Source organism: Maniola hyperantus, chromosome Z, assembly GCF_902806685.2.
Source record: "Maniola hyperantus chromosome Z, iAphHyp1.2, whole genome shotgun sequence".
Taxonomy (NCBI): domain Eukaryota; kingdom Metazoa; phylum Arthropoda; class Insecta; order Lepidoptera; family Nymphalidae; genus Maniola; species Maniola hyperantus.
In genome coordinates, this window is record NC_048564.1 from 14,780,685 (window position 1) to 14,802,372 (window position 21,688).

Consider the following 21,688-nt stretch of genomic DNA (forward strand, 5'->3'; position numbering starts at 1 on the left):
ATAAGCGCGAGCCGCGAGAGACCACCACCCACCGGGCCACCGGTTCGAGCGAACACGCCGAAATATGCCTATATTTTATAAGTGTATATATAATATAAGTGTGCAGTTTAAGAGATTAGTCAAAATAATGACTAATATGTGAGTAACTCACGTCAAACTCATTATTTTAGTTTAAGAGATTAAGAGATTAGTTAAAATAATGACTATGTGAGTAGCTCACGTCAAACTCATTATTTTGACTAATTTCTTAAACTGGACACTTTCAAGTAAAGATTTTTATATAAGCCTGTGAAGATGATATTGCTAGGGGCTCAATTTGAATGCCATAAGCCTACTTTGTGGTATTAGTTTACAAATTGCGAAAAACCAAATTAAATTTGAATTTCGCGGGCAGACCGTGTCTTCCACCTTAATGCTCAAGTAGAGAAAGTGCCGGGAGAACCAACTCTAAAAATAAACGTTTTTCTTTATTTCCTTTCTGTTTTTGAACTTTGTCTTGTATTGTTAACAAATATTTCTGTCCCACCAGATGGAACTTTCAATGCACGATGGCACTGTCAGAGACATTTGCTTCATTGAAGACACGTCGAACAAAACAAGCCTGCTGGTTAGCGGCGGTGCCGGAGACTGCAAGATTTACGTGACTGACTGTGCTACCGGGAAACCTTTCCAGGTAACTAACTTTTTTTACCTGCGGGAAAACTGTATCAATTATTATTAATTCTTGTTGTAACAATACATTGTAGCCATTAATGAGCGAGGATCAACCAATCACTGGTGATTTCGATCGTGACATTGTAGCTGTCATTCTTCCGCAATCGAGCACCTGTAGGGCGATTGTCTAAAACCTGCATCAATCATTATTACAATCTCAATTGTTCTGATTGGCTGAATTTGTGCGATTCTTGTTGCAACAATACATTGTAGCCAATAGTGAGCGAGCGCAAACAAATCAGAGATGATTGCGATCGTGACATTGTACCTGTCATTCTACCGCAATCGAGCACCTGACCAGAGACAATTTAGAAAATATAAATTCCTAAATTTGCCCTTCCTGTGTGTGTGTGAATTCTGAAAAATCTGGCATTGGTTTTACATGTTGGAACATGTCCACAGTCTCTGGCCGGTCACTCGGGCCACGTGCTGTCGCTGTACAACTGGGGTGGCGCCATGTTTGTTTCCGGGAGCCAGGACAAGACCGTCCGCTTTTGGGACCTACGGGTAGGCGGCTGTGTCAACGTCATACCCAACAAGGTAACTTCTTCAAGATTATTAATAATCCGGTATTTGACAACTAGTCAAATTAGTAACTTTTTATCAAACGTCAAAACGCGCGCTTGTTATGCGAAATTCTATTAAATGCCGGTATGTGACGTCACAATCATTTGACGTGCTTTTTTTTAGTTTAATCGATAATTTAAAATGGTTGTCACACATAAAACTAACAAAGGATGTGGAATTTACGTATTTTGGAAGACGCTCTATTTAATAATCACTGAGAAACAATTTATTTTTGACATAATGTCAAATACCGTATTTAAATCTATGTGTTATATTTATAATTTACGTTTGTAACTGTGGCGTCACCCGGGTCACAGCTGAAAATCAGCGTCCTGCATATGATGCAAGCAGTGGCGTGCACAGGGTTTGAGGCCAGGGTAGGCATTAGTTAGGTAAGAACCTGTTTACTGGCAGGCCATAATGAAAAATAAGCACTAAGCTATTACAACTGGGGTAAGCAGTGCATTTATGCCTCTATGACCTGCACGCCACTGGATGCAAGACATTATGCTGAGCTGTACACCCATTTGGGGTGGTGTCACAGGTGAAAATGTTACATTTGTACTTTGTTTTTATCTGTGACACCAACAACAAACAAATGCATTTTTTTCTTTCTTTATATCATACTCATTTAGTCCATCATCATCATTATCAACCGATAGACTCCACTGTTGTCTTAGAGGGACTGTACCGTCTGAATCCACCAGGTCCCTGCGACTCGTTCAATGTTCCTCCTGTCTACCTAGTGGCGGGTCTTCCTTCACCTACGCTTTCCGGTGCAAAATCGCCATTCCAGCACCTTGGCACTCCACCGTCTAACGGTTATTCGAACTGTACTCTGAACTATTCGATTACAATCGAATAAATGTTGAACATTCGAAAAACAATCGATTCTTTTCGATTGTTCAATTAATGATTGCTCTCGGGTCTGTGATGAATAAATGGAAAATAGAATTGCGAACTTGATTTATATTTTCGATTTATTCGTTCTAGACCATGTGCTCCGCATTCAAAGATTTAACTATCCAATGGATTTAACAATGATTTTATCGATTTTAATTCGATGTTTTTGTGAAGACGAATAAATCAACCATCGATTGTTCAATTTTTCGATTCATTCGATTGTTTTCTTGCAACAATCGTTCATCGCTACGTGGAGGTGCGTGGACCGGCGAGGGGGTGATGTAACTCTCGTAGTGTTTTCCTTCAACACTTACAATGTAATCGTTGTTTGTTCAGACCTCCGCGGTGACGTCGCTCGCAGTGGAGTCGAGCGGGCGGCTGCTGGTGAGCGGCTACGAGGACGGCTTCTGCAGCATGCACGACGTGCGCGCCGCGCGCCCGCTGCAGCGCTTCGGCCTGCACTCCAGCGACGTGCGCAGCGTGCGCTTCTCGCCCGGCGCGTACTACCTGCTCACCGCCGGCTACGACGGCCTGGTAGTGCTCACTGACGTGCAGGGTGAGTCATCATCATCATCATGATCAACCCACGGCTCACTACAGAGCACGGGTCTCCTCTCAGAGTGAGAAGGGGTTTGGCCATGGTATACCACGCTGACCAAGTGCGGATTGGCAGACTTCACACACCTTTAAGAACATTATGGAAAACTCTCAGGCATGCAGGTTTCCTCACGATGTTTTCCTTCACCGTTAAAGCAAGTGATATTTAATTAAAACGCACATAACTCCGAAAAGTTTTTTCGTGATAAAAAGAAGCCTATATCACTCTCCAGATGTTTAACTATAACTATGCAATAAATCACGTCAATCTATCTAATCTACTGAAGGGTGCCCACAGGACCCTATTGTTTCGACATATTCTTTCGCTGTTAAGAGTGGTTGCTACACTATAATATAGAATGTTTCAATATAAAAATAACAATGGGGCCGATTCTCTTGTACACAACCTCTAAACTAAACTAAATTAACGTGTCTCAATCTAGTGCTATCCTTTTCCGCGAGCAACATTATGAAAGGGATAGCGATAAAATTAGACGTGTCACTTTAGTTTAGTTAGGAGTTTGTGTACAACAGAATCAGCCACATTGTAAACCAAATGAACCTTAGCAATTTCTACGTTTTAAGGAGTTTTTCGGTAAATAGAAGTTCGCAATAAAGGGTTTACACTGTATTTTTTTTCAGGCGATCTGACCAGCCCTCTGCCCAGCGTTCTAGTCGCGCGTCACTCGGACAAGGTTATATCTTCGCGCTGGCACCCAGAAGACTTTTCCTTTCTGTCCACTTCCGCTGACAAGACTGCAGTACTGTGGACCATTCCGCCGGTCTGACATTGTCACCACCAATGCTACTCATGCTCGCGATAATTGTGCTATTAATTTAATAAAACTCATTGCATGTTGCTTATGTCAAAAGCCATTGTTTTAAATAGAGGGTATTCCATACTTAGTGTAAAATCCACGTCCTCTGTTAGTTTTAACGCTTAAACAAAATGAAACTTAATAACGAAAGAATTTTTCTATGTGACTATTACCTATATTTAATTTTCAATAATATTAAAACTATTGAAGTATTACCTAAGTTTGACTTTCAATAATTCACGTTTATTTAATTTAAAAAAGGGTCTAAAATTTGGTGCCTGCCTTATTTGTATAGATGACTATGGAACAAACCCTTTGATGTTGCACATAATATTTTTGCTTGAAATGCCGTGAACGACACGATAAAAATATTCCTCTTGAGCTTGGTTCAAAAATAGAGCTTGGTTCAAAAGGGTATTGGGTGTAGTAATAAAATAAAGTAATTTTTTGTATAGCGGTAGTTTATGGGGCTAGAATTCATTATTAAAGAGAATAATTTAAAAAAATCACGGTCACGGTTAATTTGTTGACGTAAAAATAGAGTCATTTCTGCGGGAAAAAACATTTGTCGTGTACGGCATGTGACGTCATTAAATCACCTCCATACAGCGTTACGTTCATGGTAAAAATAAATAAAAATCATGTTTTTTTTTTTTTTAAATTCTCTTCTATAATGAATTCTAGCCCCATAAACTGTATATACAAAAAATCACTTCATTTCATTACTACAGTCCAAGACCCTATTTGTTTACAATAATTAAATGGTTCAGTACATGTAATCAGTACCCTTATTACAAATGCGAAAGTGTGTTTGTTTGTTGGTTTGTCCGTCAATCACGTCGCATCGGTGCAACGGATTGACGTGATTTTTTGCATGGGTATAGATAAAGACCTGGACAGTGACATAGGCTACTTTTTATACCCGGAAAATCAAAGAGTTCCCACGGGATTTTTAAAACCTAATTCCACGCAGACGAAGTCGCGGGCATCAGCTAGTAATAGATATTTTGCTAAAGGTGTTAGTCGCCGGTGATTAATCGGCAATGCGCAAAAACTCTTCTAATGTGGGTACCGCAAACTATAGTAAGATACCTAGCTCCATTTATTTCTTGCTACAACTTTTACCGTGTGTGACACTTACAGCCGCACTCAGAGTCGCTTAATCTTTTATTAAGGCGTTAATTAGTATGGTTATAGAATGCCTTAAGTAACGATTAAGCGACTGAGTGCAGCTGTTTCTAAGCTAATTCTAAGTTGACGCCTAAGCTAAGTTAGTATTGACTAGTTGTAAGTATAATTGGCTTAGAAATGAATCGATTTAAAAAATTGTATTAATGTTATTTATAAACTAACTGATTGTTATTAAGCCAATTCTATTATAGCTTTATTGTATTATTCGTCCGATTTTATTAATTTAGACCGTTTTGAATGTCAGATTATTTGTAATTTTCTTTAGTGCATCAAAATATCGATTTCCTAATTATTATAACAGTTCGTAAATAAAATCAATACATTTTTTTAACTAATTTAATCATACGTTGCTTAAAGTGAACTTTTTAGTAATTCGTTGTTTACAACCTGTATAATGTTTTTTTTTATAATAAAGTAAAAAAACATAGAATATAATATTATCTTAAGAACTAAAAATTATATAATCCGCTTAGTTTACTATATTATTCATTGACAAAAGATTAATCTATGTTATGTTAATATTTAATCTTTATTATGTAAATTGTATTTTTTCAATGTTTCTATATAATAAAGTAAAGAAACAGAATATACTATCACCGATTCCGTTGTCTTTCTCTAAACTAAATTTAGAGTATCTGCATCCTTTTCTTTTTAACAATGCTAAAAAGGGATAGAACATGAACTTTACATTTAAAGAAGACTCTAAATTTTAGTGCACGCTACAAATTTAAACAGTAGGCTCGCGACTGTGCGCTAAATTCACTGGTTTTACCATCTAAAAATTAAATTTAAAACTGTCAAACTGCGTCTGTCCTTTTCATATTACATTAGTAAGAAGAGGATGCGAATACTCTAAAATTAGGTTGTGCTCAGAATCAGTACCAATATTATGTTAAGAACTAAAAATATTATAATCTGCTTAGTTTACAATATTATTCATTGACAAAAGATAAAATTTGAAGATCGAAAATTTAATAAATGTAAATTTAATATAATTACGATTTGTTTCATTTTTCCAATTCTTTGACTCTACCAACCATCTGCATTATATTTGGATAGTGTATTCAGAGCCATCTCCATACAAACGGAGTTTAATTTAGGTACTTCATGGCTTTTCCATGCAATTCCACGGTGCAATGTCAGTATAAAAGGTTTAGAATTTGGAGTAAAATTTTAAAATATTTTGAGTGCAATGATATACAGATACACATCGAACTTTAGAAAAAGCTAAAGATTTTGTAGAGCGTTGTCTCTGTCGTTGGGACCGACAAAACTTCACAGTAGTATGAGTGATAGAGTCATCACTACGAAGCCGAAATGTTTTTCTAAAGGTCGATGTACGATATTTCTTGCCGGCTACTGTATTAAATTATGTTAATTCCAGGCCTGTCACTAATTTTGGGGCTGTCATTCTGATATTTTTTTAATTTGCCGCGCGCTTTCCCAGTCTCTTGTTCGCTTGTTCCCACTAGTTCAACTGATTATAGTTCGACCGTTGAAGTTCAAGCTTTTGTTAGCCAGATCCTTATGAGCCCCAACATTTTAGAGGCCATTAAACTCACGGGCCCGCTTATGGATTACGAGTCAATTCCGTTTTATAGCACAAGCTATACCTATTGCGCCCTTACTTGTAACATGGTGCTTATTACAGACAGGCCTTTTCGGACGCGCGTTTTTAGCGTTTAGAGCAATTACAGTAGGTACCCGGCAGAAAGTAATGTACATCGACCTTTAGAAGGAGATAGCAGATTTGTAGAGCATTGTCTCTATCGTTGAGACCGACAAAACGTCATATAGGTATGAGTGACAGAGACAACGCTCTACAAAGCTGAAATGTCATTCTAAAGGCCGATGTACATTACTTTCTGTCGCGTACCGTAACTGTTTGGCTCTGTCATTTGTATGGGTATGTAACAGAGAGAGCGCTACTTCTTACTTACTTCTCCAAGGAATTAAACGCTCCCTCTGTTTTTGTATGGCATTAAGTAGAGAGATATAAACTTTATTCCGAGGGGAGTCATCATCATCATCATCGTGATCAACCTATTACCAGCCCACTACTTAGCACTAGTCTCCTCTCAAAGTGAGAAGCTTAGGCCCTAGTCAGCCACGCTGGCCCAATGTAGATTGACAGACTTCACGCACCTTTGAGAACATGGAGAACTCTCAGGTTTGCAGATTTCCTCACGATGTTTTTCTTCACCGTTAAAGTTAATTAACCGTTAATTGTTTTTAAAAACGCAGATAACTCCGAAAAGTTAGAGGTGCGTGCCCCGGGATCGAACTCCCGACTTCTTCAAAAGAAGGCGGACGATTTAACCACTAGGCTATCACCGCGGACCGAAGAGAGTCTGTCAAGTAAAAGCTGATACCTATAATGGGAAGGCGCAGCAAAATATGTCTTTAATGAATGAATTAAGATCAAACTTAGCATTATTTGAGTTAATTCTACGAAGTAGGACATAGGATGATTTTCATCCCGAAATTCAGCATGGTTTTCTTGGGAGAGGGGATGAAAAACAATATTTATAGTTACTTAGTTGTTATTCATTAACGCGTTGGCCACTTTTATTCATTATTTTTTTCTTAGAAAGACCCTCAAATTGCCAATGCGCGAGGCCGCCATTTTAGTGACGTCAGCACTAGACTGAAGTTTCGAGCTGATATTTATTTTTATTTCATCTAAAGTCAAAATCACGTCATTTCGATGTTATTGAGACATGGTTCCAGCGCAATAGCAATTTGCAGGACTTATACTAGGTATTTCACAGATTGTCCCGTAAAAATTTCAAGATCATCGGTTTTGTAGTTCAGAATTCAAAACATCGCAACTCTCAGTATTAGGTCCAAATAACATGAAACCCGGAATGCACAGGAGCGTATGAACATACAGCTCATCTTAAGCTGGAGAGATCTTTATGTTATACAATAATGTGCTTATAACAATGCCCATTACATAAGTACCTATTGTTAAAACAAAAAATGCGAGCAATATTTTGCGTGTCGATTAAATATGAGAATATATTACCTATAGCCGTATATCAAAAACAAGATTATGAATGGCATTCATAAATCCAGGCATTGGAGAGAGATCATTCATTTTTGTTTTTCGATCGAGACACAGATTTATGGGTAGTAGGTATGTTAAATCATAAATATTTTGGTATGGGGTTGTTTATTTTTTTGCATGACAAGTTAGGTTGTTCTACATGGCCAGATAAATACAGTGTGCCCAGTCACAAAGTGCACAAAACAAACGAAAAGAAGTGAAACGAGATTTTGTTGGTTTTGTTTAAAGCAAACTTTTACTCTGGTATGATTTTTATTATTCTATGGCAGGCGTTCTTTTTTAACCGACTTCCAAAAGGAGGTGGTTCTCAATTCAGTCCTTTCTTTTTTTTCCACTTTTTTATGTATGTACATCGATTTTTCCAGGTTTCTGGACCGATTTGCAATTTTTTTTAATCAGCAGAGGATGTTAAGGTGGATAAATTTAAATGGGACCCAATTTAAATTTCTGGATCCAACTCCTCAATCCTGATGCTGCAGGGTTTCTGCCCGCCTAAGTTATCAAGATTCAGAAAGTGTTCATTGTGAATTATTTTCTACTGCATTCAGATTGTTCCTAAATCCTACCTATAGTTTAATTTATTTTATTGTAACACTAGCTTATCCCCACGACTTCGTCCGCGTGGACTACGATTTCAAACCCCAAGTGTACCCCCTTAAAAGTTCAGTTTACAAAAATCCTTTCTTAGAAGGGTGTCTACATCATAATACCTATCTGCATGCCAAACAGCCCGATCTGTCCAGTAGTTAGAGCTGTGCGTTGATAAAAATCAGGCAGTAAGTTACTTTTTCCTTTTCAAAATTCCGTGGAAACTCGTAACTTTCCGAGATAAAAATTATCCAATGTCCAAGATGTAAGCCAATGATATACTTACCAAATACTTACATGATTTCCGTACTACACTCGTATTTTTTCGACATTTTGCACGATAATTATAACTACGATCATGATTCTAGGTCAACGGGAGGTACCCTGTAGGTTTCTTGTCAGACCGACAGACAGACAGACAGACAACAAAGTGATCCTATAAGGGTTCCGTTTTTCTTTTCGAGGTACGGAACCCTAAAAAGGGGAGAGGGTTCATTGTATGATACTACCCTGGATTTCCGATGAGCTTAGTCCGCCGCTGCGTCAGAATAAACTAGAGCCGCCACGAACATTCGTGTTCACATAATATTACAACGAGAACACTATTCTATAAACAAACATCCTCGCCTTCAACACTGACGCAGTGGCGTCATAAAATATTGTTGACCGGTCCATAATGTATGTCGCATGTGCAAGTTAACTCCCGGATAGCTGTATACAAAAATTGATGCAACGCCGCACCTTCTATGTAAACGCGTACTTAAGCTGGGCGCTGTATAATTTATAATACTTTATTATAAATTCCCACTTCTGACACCATGTATAATTTATAATACTTTATTATAAATAATGTAACAATAAAATAGCCTGAATCAAGTGTATTGAAAATATATATATAATTTTACAATAATCACAATAATCACAAGATGACTTTTTTTAACTAAGACTAATGACACCGACCTTTTTGTATCAAGATTGACACAGACCATGTATACTCATAACAGGCGAATAGTACTAGCTGCTTATAACCTGAACATATAGCTTCTCTACCAGACCTAACCCAGCTCAAGGCTCTCTACGTTCATTACATTAAAACTTTTCAAGGATCTCGAAGGACGACTAAGCTGCTCCGCTTCAGCTGTTGAAAAAAAGCGATCGCTCGGCCTCGGCCGATAGTCAACCAAGGTACATATTACATATTTTATTTAATTAGTTTTTATTCAGTATTATTACAAGCTATAACTACACGTGCGTAAGTTGGCGCGGATTTCTAACAAAAATGATTTTTTATATCTCATACAAATCAACCATATACATATTGTCTCTGGAAACCGTTGTACAGTATATATGTAGCTAGCTATCTCTGTGCCAAATAGAATATGAATTCCACTTCCACATACTTAGATTTAGGTTTTTTAAAAATGGGAATTCTGATATTCCGACACAAGTAGCCTACGTCCTCTGGGATACAAGTTATCTCTATACCCAATAAAATCGGTTAAACGTGAAAAGATAGAACGCGTAAGTACAGACGGATAGACAGACAGACAGACAGACACCTTCTGTAATACCTAATATTAGTATGGATTGTAAAGTCTGACCAGAAAAATAAAATACCTCGCCAAATTGCGGAAAAGCCGTGGAAACCAAACCATTTTATACTAGTGGCATCACCAGAGCAAGTTTTTTAAAGATTTTTGGTCAGGCTTTACTTCAGCAACTTTAACATCAGCAATACTTTGTAAGTATTTCTGATGATAAAATTCTGGAAGTATTCTCCATTATGGTGATAAAGCTGAGAGTTCTCCATAATGTCCTCAAAGGTGTGTGAAGTCTACCAATCCGCACATGGCCAGCGTAGTAGACTATGGCCAAAACCCTTCTCACTCTGAGAGGAGACCCGTGCTCTGTAGTGAGCCGGCTATGGGTTGATCATGATGATGATATTTACAAAGTTACATTGTGTAAAGATATGATTCGAGGGCGAGCACGGCGACGATGACAGCAATTCACAGAATAAGGAAGCTTGTTCCGAAATCATTATTCTGTACTAACTCCGGCTCTTTGATTTCAGAGCGTCAAAGCTTTTCCACCCAATTAAAAGTTGATAAAGATAGACTTATATTACCTATATACTTTGTAAGGACAGGGCCATTGAAAAGCAAAATGGCACCGACTCATTGGTCCTAAAATGTTTATTTAGCAACAATGCAACCTCAGTGACGTCTGGATTCGTTCATTAGTATCTAAGAGGTGGCGCTGATTTATTTGGTTCCAAACCGTGAAAAATTTTTTTTCGCTTGGGCATATCTTGTCATTTATATCGATGTTGATAAATGACCAGCTTGCTTTGCATTAACTACTTACTTTGGTATTTCAAAGAGCCTTTTGAGAGAAAAATGTTACACCAAGGTCTAACTTCTTATATATACAATACACTTACAAGTATAATACGCGACATGTCGAGATGGCAAACGGAGAGAACCCCACACCCACACAGCTACACCACCGCGCTGACCTGGTACGGGTGACGTGGGGGCTTGAGAGGCGTCTCCTGCCTCATACCCCAATTGCCGTCTCAACCTGTCGCGGACTATATCTAGCTACGATTTAGAACCATGATAGGCTAGTGGTTAAGACGCCCGCCTCATATTTGGAAGGTTGGGGTTTGATTTCAGGCAGCAGGGTTAGTTTCGGAGATATGTGCGTTCCAAGCAATTAAATATCACTTGCTTTAACGCTAAACAAAAACATCGTGAGGAAACTTGCATGCCTGAGAATTTTCCATTCTGTTCTCAAAGTTGTGAAGTTTTGCCAATCAACCAACCAATACTTAAACTCGAGTTTTTAAACTTATCCGCAAATTTTTGCCACTAAAGCGGAGCGGTAGTTTTATGGAATTCTATTGGTTCATATTTGCACATTCCGCTCCACTCCGCTCTTCTCCGCTCCAGTGGACAGGCAGCCTTACAATCTGTGATTTTATGCAAGTCGCCGTTACGTTTTCATTTCATAATTTGACTAAGTACTACTAACTAGCAGGGGGGGGGGGGGGGGGGGTAGCAGTTAGAAGGGTGGGAATCATTCGTGCCTTTCCGCACGACCGAATTTCGTACGAAAACGTATGAAAAGTGAGAGGTCTGCACGACTTGCAGGGAAGAAGTGAGGCATCATCATCATCATGATCAACCCATCGCCAGCTCACTACAGAGCACGGATCTCCTCTCACAGTGAGAAGGGTTTTGGCCATAGTCTACCACGCTAGCCATGTGCGGATTGGTAGACTTCACATACCTTTGAGAACATTATGGAGTACTCTGCATGTAGGTTTCCTCACGATGTTTACCTTCACCGTTAAAGCAAGCGATATTCAATTAATTAAAACGCACATAACTCTGAAAAGTTAGAAAGTTAGAGGTGCGTGCCCGGGATCGAACCCCCGACCTCCGATTAGAAGGCGGACGTCCTAACCACTAGGCTATCACAGCTATATATTATATAAGAGAGGCATGGCTGTTCATTAATAAACAAAACAACAAAACAATTTATTTAAACTTTATTCAATTCTAAACAAGTTGTTACAAACATAATTCAATATGCAGATTGCAGACACAGGAAAAGAAACGGGCTGTTTCATAACATTCAATAGAGTTATCTATTTGTGTTTGTACATGAGCTGATTGAGGGTGACACGATCAAAGATACATTTCACTTAAGGCCAAAGACACGGGTCTGCCCGCGAAATTCAAATTTAATTTGGTTTTTCACAATAATTTGTAAACTAATGCGACAAAGTAGACTTATGGCATTCAAATTTCGTCCCTAGCAATATCATCTTCACAGGTTTATATAAAAATCTTTACTTTCCAGTTTAAGAAATTAGTCAAAATAATGACTATTTTGTGAGTAGCTCACGTATTCTACTTTTAATTTTTCACGTTATTACTTTGTCATACTTATTAGTTTACAAATTGCGAAAACCCAAATTAAATTAGAATTTCGCGGGCAGACCGTGTCTTCCACCTAAAGAAGCGCACCCCCATACGTGAAATGTCTTCTAAATTGTACTTATATCTCTATATTTTATATAGTATATAGGCCATCTTTTGGCGCTTTTGCTAATAGACAGAGAGCCAGTGCGTGTCAGACCTTCGTTATTTTCTAAAAGTTAAAAGTTTTGAGGAGGAAAAATTATGAAAATTATGAGCGATCAGCGACCATGAAGTTTGGATCATGGTGGCTTTGGGAGATAACAGGTAACAAAGGTGTGAAAATCTTGTGTCAAAGTATAAACTCTAATATTTCTTTAAAATAGTAGATATTAGAAATCACGACATGCATTGCCAGACATTTATTGTCATGGCAACCCCTTGCCAGACGCCCTTAAAGTTTAAAAGTGTTGAGTTAAATCCTCCCTGTGTTGAGTACAATACGCAGAGAAGCTTTCAGCTTTTATAAAATAACGAAGGTCTGGCACGCGCTGGCTCTTAGTCCATAATCTTGACGTGCATAAGCGCTACAAGTTGGCCTTAAGACATTATTGAATTTGAATTTAAATTCGAAATTTCTTTATTGGTCTGTAAGTACTTTATTTTTACACAATTTCTTATAATTACTTAATATATTTTGTTGATTTTCTTTAAAAAGAAGCCTATTTCAAACTACGGATATAAATTTTATTTATTTTCACTCCATAAATTGGTACGAATGTTGGGAACGCCAATATTGACCGGAGTATAATATAATTTACATCCCGTAGTGTGAAATAAGCATTAAGGTAGAAAACAGAAAATTAAAATCAAGCGAAATATTTACAATAATTGTTTTGTCGCAATAAAGTCATAATTCTTTATTCATATATTAAAATTGATAGTAAATATTCAATACTTATTATTTTTCAGTTCTTTATTTTACAATCACCATAAAATCTTACGAGACTACATAACCTTATAACATCATATGTCATTTTGTATCATTTAAAGTTACGCGACCTCCAGTTACGAAGAATACAAACAAGAAGAAGAAAGAAGAAGAATTACTACTAAAATATGGTTTGTTTTTACAGAACTGTACAGTACGCGGCCTTTAGAATGACATTTCGGCTTTGTAGAGCGTTGTCTCTGTCACTCATACCTATATGGCGTTTTGTCGGTCTCAACGACACAGACAATAGTTTACAAAACAGCTATGTATCTCCTTCTAAAGGTCGATGTACATTACTTTCTGCTGCGTACCTACTGTACTATCAATGACCTTCTCATTCGGAGAGGAGACCCCGCTCTCAGAAGTGAGCCGGTGATGAATTGAGATGAGGGTGATGATGATGCCATGGCGTGCAGTTCATAGAGGCATAAAACAACCCAAGTAACATTGAAATAGCTCAATGCTCACATGACTTGCCAATAAGTAGGTAGGTACCTAACTACTGGCTCGTTACATCGGCGGAAAGCTTCGGGAAGCTATGGGAGTTCACGTACCAGTGGCACAAGAGGCGGAACAGCTTGGCACCGTGATCATAGATCAGCAAGTGTTTGAGAGAGGATCCGGAGTCCGGACCGCTGGTCACGCGGGAATCTGCGTGGCCAGCGGCCCCAGAAAGGGGAGATTGACAATATAGGGACCAAGTAGAGAAAGAAAAGAATTTGTAGGGAGTCAAGAAGGCGCCCCAGGAAAGAGCCAACGAGCAAGTACGCGTTTCGGCCCATATTGGTGGGGCCATGGGAGGTGGTTGGTTGTCCCTACCCTCATATGACCGACATGTGAAATGTAAGTACGAGTAGGCATAGGCTATGTAAAGATAAATACATTGAATTTAGTTTTCAGTTCAACGTGGTGGTATTAAAAATATTGAAAATGATTAAAAAAAGAAGTGACGGCTCGTTAGAGTAAAGGCACAGACCACCACCTATAGACGTCTAATAGCCGAACACCCCCGCTCACCAAGCTTAGGCACTTGCTTAGCATAAAAGTCGGCCCACGCCCGTTCGGTACCCTCATTCCGCACATTGTTTTGATTACGTGACTTTTAAGTCCACCAATCACAACAAAGCATTCTCCCCTATCACCCGCGTTTCGGCCCATATAACCGCGAGGTTGGTGGGGCCATGAGAGTTGTCCCCCGCCAACATTTTACGATTTTGTTTCATGCAAAACTCTGTATATGCGTACTCTAGGAGTTGAATTGTCTGTGGGTAAAGGACACTAACCAAAATGCTGACAATGCTGCCAATAAAGGATTTTTTTTTTACTTTACAAGAAAGATGAGCACAAAACGTCAATTGATGATGAAACTAGACTCAAACAAGATTAGATTTTTTGAAGTTGGCGGGCGGCTGCGTGTCGTATGCATCGCGACAATCGGTGCTGTAGTGGTAGTGGTGTGCCGTGTGCCAGAGATGTCGCTCTATCAATCTATCGGTTATCTGTCGAGAAGTTACGTGGTAAGGTCAAAGGTGTAAGGTTGTTATTTGTCAAGAATTGTCAAATAACAACGTAAGTTTCTAACGTAACCTAACAGTTTCTATACAATATAAAATTTATTCGCAAATATAACACTTCCTTTATCCAAGATAATATAATAATACAATATTGTATTTTGATTTTTGGTACATTCACGGTATCCAGTACAAATATGAGAGTACCTAAAATAATATTATGATCTTACAGGTGCTTACAGTTTCTATATAAAATAATTCTTATTCGCAAATACACTTTCTTTATTTAAGATATGATATTATAATACTTTGGCTTGAAGCTAAATAAATATTGTAAACATAATATTATGATCTTACAGGTGCTTACAGTTTCTATATAAAATAATTCTTATTCGCAAATAGATTCACTTTCTTTATTTAAGATATGATATTATAATACTTTGGCTTGAAGCTAAATAAATATTGTATTTTGGTACATTTACGATATACAGTACGAATGTGAGAGAGCGATTATATACCTATATCGACATCCTATCAGTTTGAGCGACCGTTTCTTATTCTATACGTAATCTACTGACATACATAACCCAAAGATAGACAGGCTCGTGGGAAAAACTAATCGAATTGAATAATTTCATCAACGCAATACTAGCAAGAACCGCTTGCACCATCGTTATCATCATCACCCCATCTCCAGCTCACTACTGAGCACGGGTCTCCTCTCAGAGTTAGGGAGGTTTGGCCATAGTCTACTACGCTGGCCAAATGCTGATTGGCAAACCGCTTGCATATTATGTAAGCTTTTGTTGAAAATATAAATAAAATAATGAAATTTGACTGACTGACTTGATGAATGACTTTACGCAAATTATTAATCTAATATTATAATGAAAATGAAAAAAAATGAAAAAAATTTATTTAACAAAACAGTTTTGTCAAATTTAAACATTTTCTAATGGTACACAAGGTAGTCTTGTGTCGTGGGTACCTGATTCGCATTAACAATAAACAATGTAACTGGAAATTGACACTCAGTTTACTAGACTAAGTTCACGAAACTAAGGTACCTATCTAAAATATTATAATGAACGCAAACTATGGGAACTGGCTGTTCCTTACCGAAAACGGTAAGATCAATGATATAATTTTTGATACTACGAAGGTTTTTGAAATAAAATTATCATAATTTTTATTGGGTCGATTAATTTGAACAATTCTGATTTTTAGAGTTTCACTACCAAAATGGTAAAAATTGAACCCTTTGTCCGTCCGTCCGTCCGTCCGTCCGTCTAACATTCAGACGTGTGGTACTGTCGATTATTTCAGTTACTATTAAAGCTATTGACATGGGAACAGTAAATTATTGGCCCTTCATTACTGGAATAAAAAAAACTAAAAAAAATATATTTTTATTTACATTAAAAAAGGGGGGAAATTGTGGGTTTGAAACTTCAAAGTAAGCTAACTATACCGAGTGGGATATTATATGAAACCTGTACTTTTAAAACAGATTTTTATTTTATCGTTATGCAATGTCGAAAAAATATGGTTCCCCCCTTATCTCCGAAGTTTACCAATTGAAAAGTGTAAAATAGTTATGGTCAATAGAAGTTTATGTAATATTTATTACAGGAAAAACGAAACCAACGCTTTAACTAGGATAGTTTTTTTTATCTATACTAATATTATACAGAGGTAAAGTTTATTTGTAGGGGGAACTACTGAACCGATTTTAAAAATTCTTTCATCAGTAGAAAGCTACATTATTCCTGAGTGACATAAACTATATTTTATTTCAAAATGTAGAGATCCCTATGAAAATTGTAATAAGCTACCCGTGCGAGGCTGGGACGGGTCCCTAGTTATCAATGAACCGCTGCAAACTAAGTTAGTTTTGCGGTTGCGGCGGAAAGCTATTCTTTCAGGGAGGTCCCATATGAAAAGACTACTATTACTATAATTAAAAATTCGAAAATAGAAATGTACTGAGATTTAAGGGAATGTGTGTAGACAAGCCGTTAATTATTTTACTATAATATAATTTATGTTTGTAACGAGTTACACATCTTTGGATTTAATATATCAATGCACTAATCTTACAAAACAATAGAAATAGTAAGAAATACAACTAAGTCTATTATGTTCGTAAGCTTCTCATTATCTTGCGAGTACCCTGTTCTCTCTGGCTATACAGACGTCTCCAAACTGAACGTTTTAAAATAATTATTATATACCTACAGTATATCTTTTTTAACTGGGACAGTATGGGGAAATCCAAAACAATAGGAGGTACAGGGGAAATTTTTTAGACACTTTTAGGTAATTTTTTTGAAAACAATTTTGCCATATAGGACCGTCTTTAGACGGTGCATTTGTCACGATTTTCACTTTGCAATTGTGCATTGTAAGGTCTACATCTCCTGAGGATGCTCCGGTGTCGGGGCGAAACGTGCGTCGAGTGTGTTTTGGGATTTGTGTGGTGCTGCGTGGTGGTGGTGCGTATTGCTTGCCTGGTGGCTGTTGCACCATACAGATTCGACCTGTTTCAGCGGATTATAGCGAATTAAGCTTTTGGTTCAATGTATATCATGGATTTCCGCAAAGTAACGCCTGCTTCCATACAAAATTTTGGCATAGTCAATTTTTTGATAACACACACATGAGCAAAAAATTGACAAGTAATATTAATTATATTACTTGACAATGCCAAAATTGTTTGCACAGAAAGAGACTTAAGGGTTCCTAAGATAGTTTGCCTGTATCTCCTATGGTTTTGGATTTCCCCATACTGTCACAGTTTAAAAAAAACACACTGTATATACATATTATTATAAATACATTTCCCATACATGAAAAAGGTGCCGACAAAAAAATGACACCCTAGCGCCCTTTCTACAAACCTACAATGATGTAGTAGGATATCATTGTTTAGATCTCATTGAGTAGAGTACGAATGTATTTTTATTTTTTTATTTATCTTCAACAATAAGGAAATGGGGGGCCACCAAAGTTGTCAGTTTCATATCATTTTTGTGACGAGGGCTATATCAAAAACTAAACTAGTTAGGAATATGAAATTTCAGTATATTATGTACCACATATATACACATATTTAAACAACAAATACTGAAAACAACGATTTATAAATAGTTTGTAAGCTAAAACAAAACAAGCGAACATTTTTTTAGGGTTTTCATTCATGGTTTATAACGAAGTTCTAGTTCGGAAATGACCGACATACACCCAAAATATGATGTTCATAATGTATGGAACCCACAAAGAGCGAGGCCCGACTCGCACTTGATCGGTTTTTATAGCTATTCCTGCTATTTTTGAGCAAAATAACAGGAATATTTTGCGTCGCTCTATACGAGTTCGAACACTATAAACTTCCCTATTCCGGAGAAAAAAATTCGACGATGCATACCTACCTATTATAATGCCCGTGTGTTTGTATAAGACGAGTATGCCAGGGTTATTTCGCTAACCGATAAGGCCAAGACATATAGGATTGACATGCTAACAAATAGGGCTGACGTGCTTACACATAGGTGTCTATGGTCTGGTCAGCGGGCGGCACCGCTCTATCTATCCCGGGGAAAAGTTCTCGACGATACATAATACAATACAAATTCCCGCCTGTTTCTATTAGACGAGTATGCCAGAACTATTTAAATTAACAGATAGGGCCGAGACACAGATAGGGCCGAGACATAGATAGGGTTGGCACGCAGACAGATAGGGCTGACGTGCAAGACAAGTATGCCAGGACTATTTCGCTAACAGTTAGAGTCAAGGGACAGAAGGGTTTCGGCGCTTACTGATATAATTCCTTTGTCTGATCAGCAGGCGGCTCACTGGCGGTGGACATCTTACGCCACTCTAAACGAGTGCGAGTTCTCACTATAGGCTTACGTATCCTGGGAAAAAGTTCTCGATGATAGATTCTAAGGCAGCGGTCCGACCGCCGCGCGCCGGCGGCGTGAAAACAACTACTTAACTATCGGCGATTTTCTCAAGAAACGCACAATAAATGTACATTCCGTGTAAACGAAAGAGATGCATATATCAAAAGTTGCTCTCTGACTGTTCACACTGCCGGCGACGACTCGCTTTATTAGTTTCGTCGCTGAGCGACGAGCTGTCAAAAATAAACTCGCTCAGCGATATTCGTTCAGCGATGCTCGCTCGCTTGAACACGGGTAACGCGCACGCAGGTTTGCACAGGACTGCGAATGGCGCGAGTAATCGCTCGTCGCACTTGCACACTCGCTTATAGCCCGGTGACAAAACTATCGAAACTACACACTCGCTTCCGTTTAAGTTTCTAGTTCTACTCGTTTCTCGTTCATCGTCGGCGGTCGGACCACTGCCTAATGCACGCGTGTTTCTATAAGGCGAGTATGCCAGGACTATTTCACTAAGAGATAGGGCTGACGTGCAAGACTAGTGTGTCAGGCCGATTGCGCTAATGGATAGAATCAAGAGTCAAGATGTTTACACATAGGTGCTTACTTATGGGATTCCGATGTCTGATCAGCGGGTGGCACCACGGTGGCAGACATCTTGCGCTGTTCTATACGAGCGTGAGTACTCGCTACAGGCTTATCTGTCCTGGGAAAAAAGTTCTCGATGATACATTCTATTGTACGCGTGTTTCTATAAGACGAGTGTGCCAGGACTACTTATTTTCTCTAACAGGTTTTTTTTTAATTCTTGTACCTAATTATGTGTTGTGTGTTAACGCATATGATGCGATCATCAGATAGATATAAATATATATTGTTGTTATGTTATGATGCAAGACATTATGCTGAGCTGTACACCCATTTGGGGTGGTGTCACAGATGAAAATGTTGTATTTGTACTTTGTTTTTATCTGTGACACCAACAACAAATAAATGCATTTTCTTTCTTTTTTTCTTTCTAATGAGGAAGTTTCAGGGCAACGTTTGAGAAAATTTTCAAAGATGGCGCTGAAAACTACCACCACTAAAGATGAAAAATATTACCTATATCTATATCATATATGCTTTAAATTTTTAAATTTAAATCGGATGCGAAATTAATTAATTACTTCTATTATAGTTCACAGATTTTGTGGGGAAGAAACGTAAGGAAAATTGCAGTGCACACTCTTACTCTTCATCTATGTCATTGATTGACACGACTTAAACATTAAAGCATAGATTATAGATATAGTTATTATTTTTTATTTTTAATGGTTGTAAAATTCAGCGCCATCTATGAAAATTTTCTCGAACGTTGCCTGAAAACCTCATTGTGGAAAGTGTCACTGCTTTCCCTGACATGATGTCAGAGATGTTTTTAAATCCATTTTTAATTTATTAACCAATTTTGCAAGTTGTATATAAAAGTACGGAACCTTGTAATTTTTGCCCATGATAATTGTAGTTTTCAATAATACTGAACGAAATTGCGCCTGGTTTTGTTGCTCTTTATTAAGCGCTTGATACACATGCTAGTAGCTCGCACAAAAGCAAGCCAGCTACTAGCAAGAACGAGCTACTAGCATGTGTATCGAGGTTCTGCCAGTAGCTCGCATGCCAGTACATGGCATTCCAGTAGATCGCACGGCGTTTGATTTTTTCCCCTATAGGGGAAGTGGGACGGGGGACTCGCATGCCAGCTACAAGCACGCGAAACACGTCGTAACGTGTTTGCTAGTAACTTGCACATCGTACTACTACTAATCCAATTTCTCTCCATATTGTTTTCTTTTTTGTGTCTATTCATTGTTTTCAAAAGTTTCTTCACTAAGATAATCGCGAGTTGTATTTTAACACTATTTATTTCTTCATAAATATTCATTTTGTGATCTTCAACTCGCATTGAAAGGATTATTTAAATGATAAGCAAGCTTGGGAATGAGTTGCTTAATCGACTTTGTGATAGTTCTAATAAGTTTCAATAATTTTGTAAAGTGATAATAATAAAAAGAATACCCGGCTGAGGTTGTTGTGGGCTCTTCTCAGACCTGGGCGCGTTTGGAACCCTCGTAGCTTTAGTTTTAAGTTTGCGTTATAATTATCACCACTATATCTTACAAATCTAACACTATACCAGACAATCAATAAGAGTAATTTATTACCTATTTTGAATAAATCATTTGACTTTGACAATGACTTTGACATGTCACTGGCACGGTACGCAGCCTTTCTAGTAACTGGCATACCAGTTATAAGCATGTGTATCACGCACCGACATTCTGCTATTAGCTGGCATGCCAGCCTGCCAGCTACTAGCATGCCATTAACTAGCATGTGTATCACGGGCATTACTGTTCCTACTATTTTATGTAGGTGTATATTACAGATAGGGTTGGCAGTTGGCACGCTTAGATAGGGCTGAGGCGCTTACTGATAGGATTCCTTTGCTTCGTCAGCGGGCGGTATCCCGGCTGCGGACATCTTGCGTTGTTCTATGCGAGCGCGAGTCACTGGCCGGTAATACTGCTCGCTTCGTCGGCGTCAGCGCTCTGGAGCTCGGGATTCTGTCTCTAGCTCCATCCATAGTGAGCTGATTACGCGAGCATCTGTGTAAAACCAAAAAAATGTTACCGATTTCATGTTGTTGAAAAACTGATGTTTCTGAAATATTAGATTGTACAACAAGAGCTAGAACATTCGGCGCCAGATATTTAAGGATAAAATGGATTTTATTACCGAGTTATACGCGAGACGCGAGAAACGCGATCGCGACCTGTAACCTGTGAGTGAGTTCACTCTTACACATTCTCTTCTTCTGGTCATTCATATTATGCTCTAGCTCAGAGGTTCCCAGTT

At 38.1% G+C, this 21,688-nt stretch overlaps 2 protein-coding genes across 10 annotated transcripts in view; one reads left to right on the forward strand and one right to left on the reverse strand.

Moving 5' to 3' along the window:
- LOC117995351 (WD repeat-containing protein 47) overlaps positions 1 to 4,586 on the forward strand; it is a 49,938-nt gene extending 45,352 nt beyond the window's left edge. For all 6 annotated transcript variants that reach the window (XM_034983363.2, XM_069508630.1, XM_034983361.2 and 3 more), the window contains 4 exons: positions 530 to 673; positions 1,117 to 1,254; positions 2,521 to 2,740; positions 3,424 to 4,586. In XM_034983363.2, the coding sequence (XP_034839254.2) occupies positions 530 to 673; positions 1,117 to 1,254; positions 2,521 to 2,740; positions 3,424 to 3,569 (648 nt within the window). In that variant the 3' untranslated portion in view covers positions 3,570 to 4,586. The remainder of the gene's footprint in view (positions 1 to 529; positions 674 to 1,116; positions 1,255 to 2,520; positions 2,741 to 3,423) is intronic.
- A 7,405-nt stretch (positions 4,587 to 11,991) lies between these two features.
- Positions 11,992 to 21,688, reverse strand: part of LOC117995269 (uncharacterized) — a 123,797-nt gene continuing 114,100 nt past the window's right edge. For 2 of the 4 annotated variants that reach the window (XM_069508721.1, XM_069508718.1), the window contains 2 exons: positions 21,264 to 21,438; positions 11,992 to 19,496 (listed from right to left, as the gene is read on the reverse strand). In XM_069508721.1, coding sequence (XP_069364822.1) covers positions 21,374 to 21,438 — 65 coding nt within the window. In that variant the 3' untranslated portion in view covers positions 11,992 to 19,496; positions 21,264 to 21,373. The remainder of the gene's footprint in view (positions 19,497 to 21,263; positions 21,439 to 21,688) is intronic. The other 2 variants (XM_069508719.1, XM_069508720.1) reach the window with 2 other exon arrangements.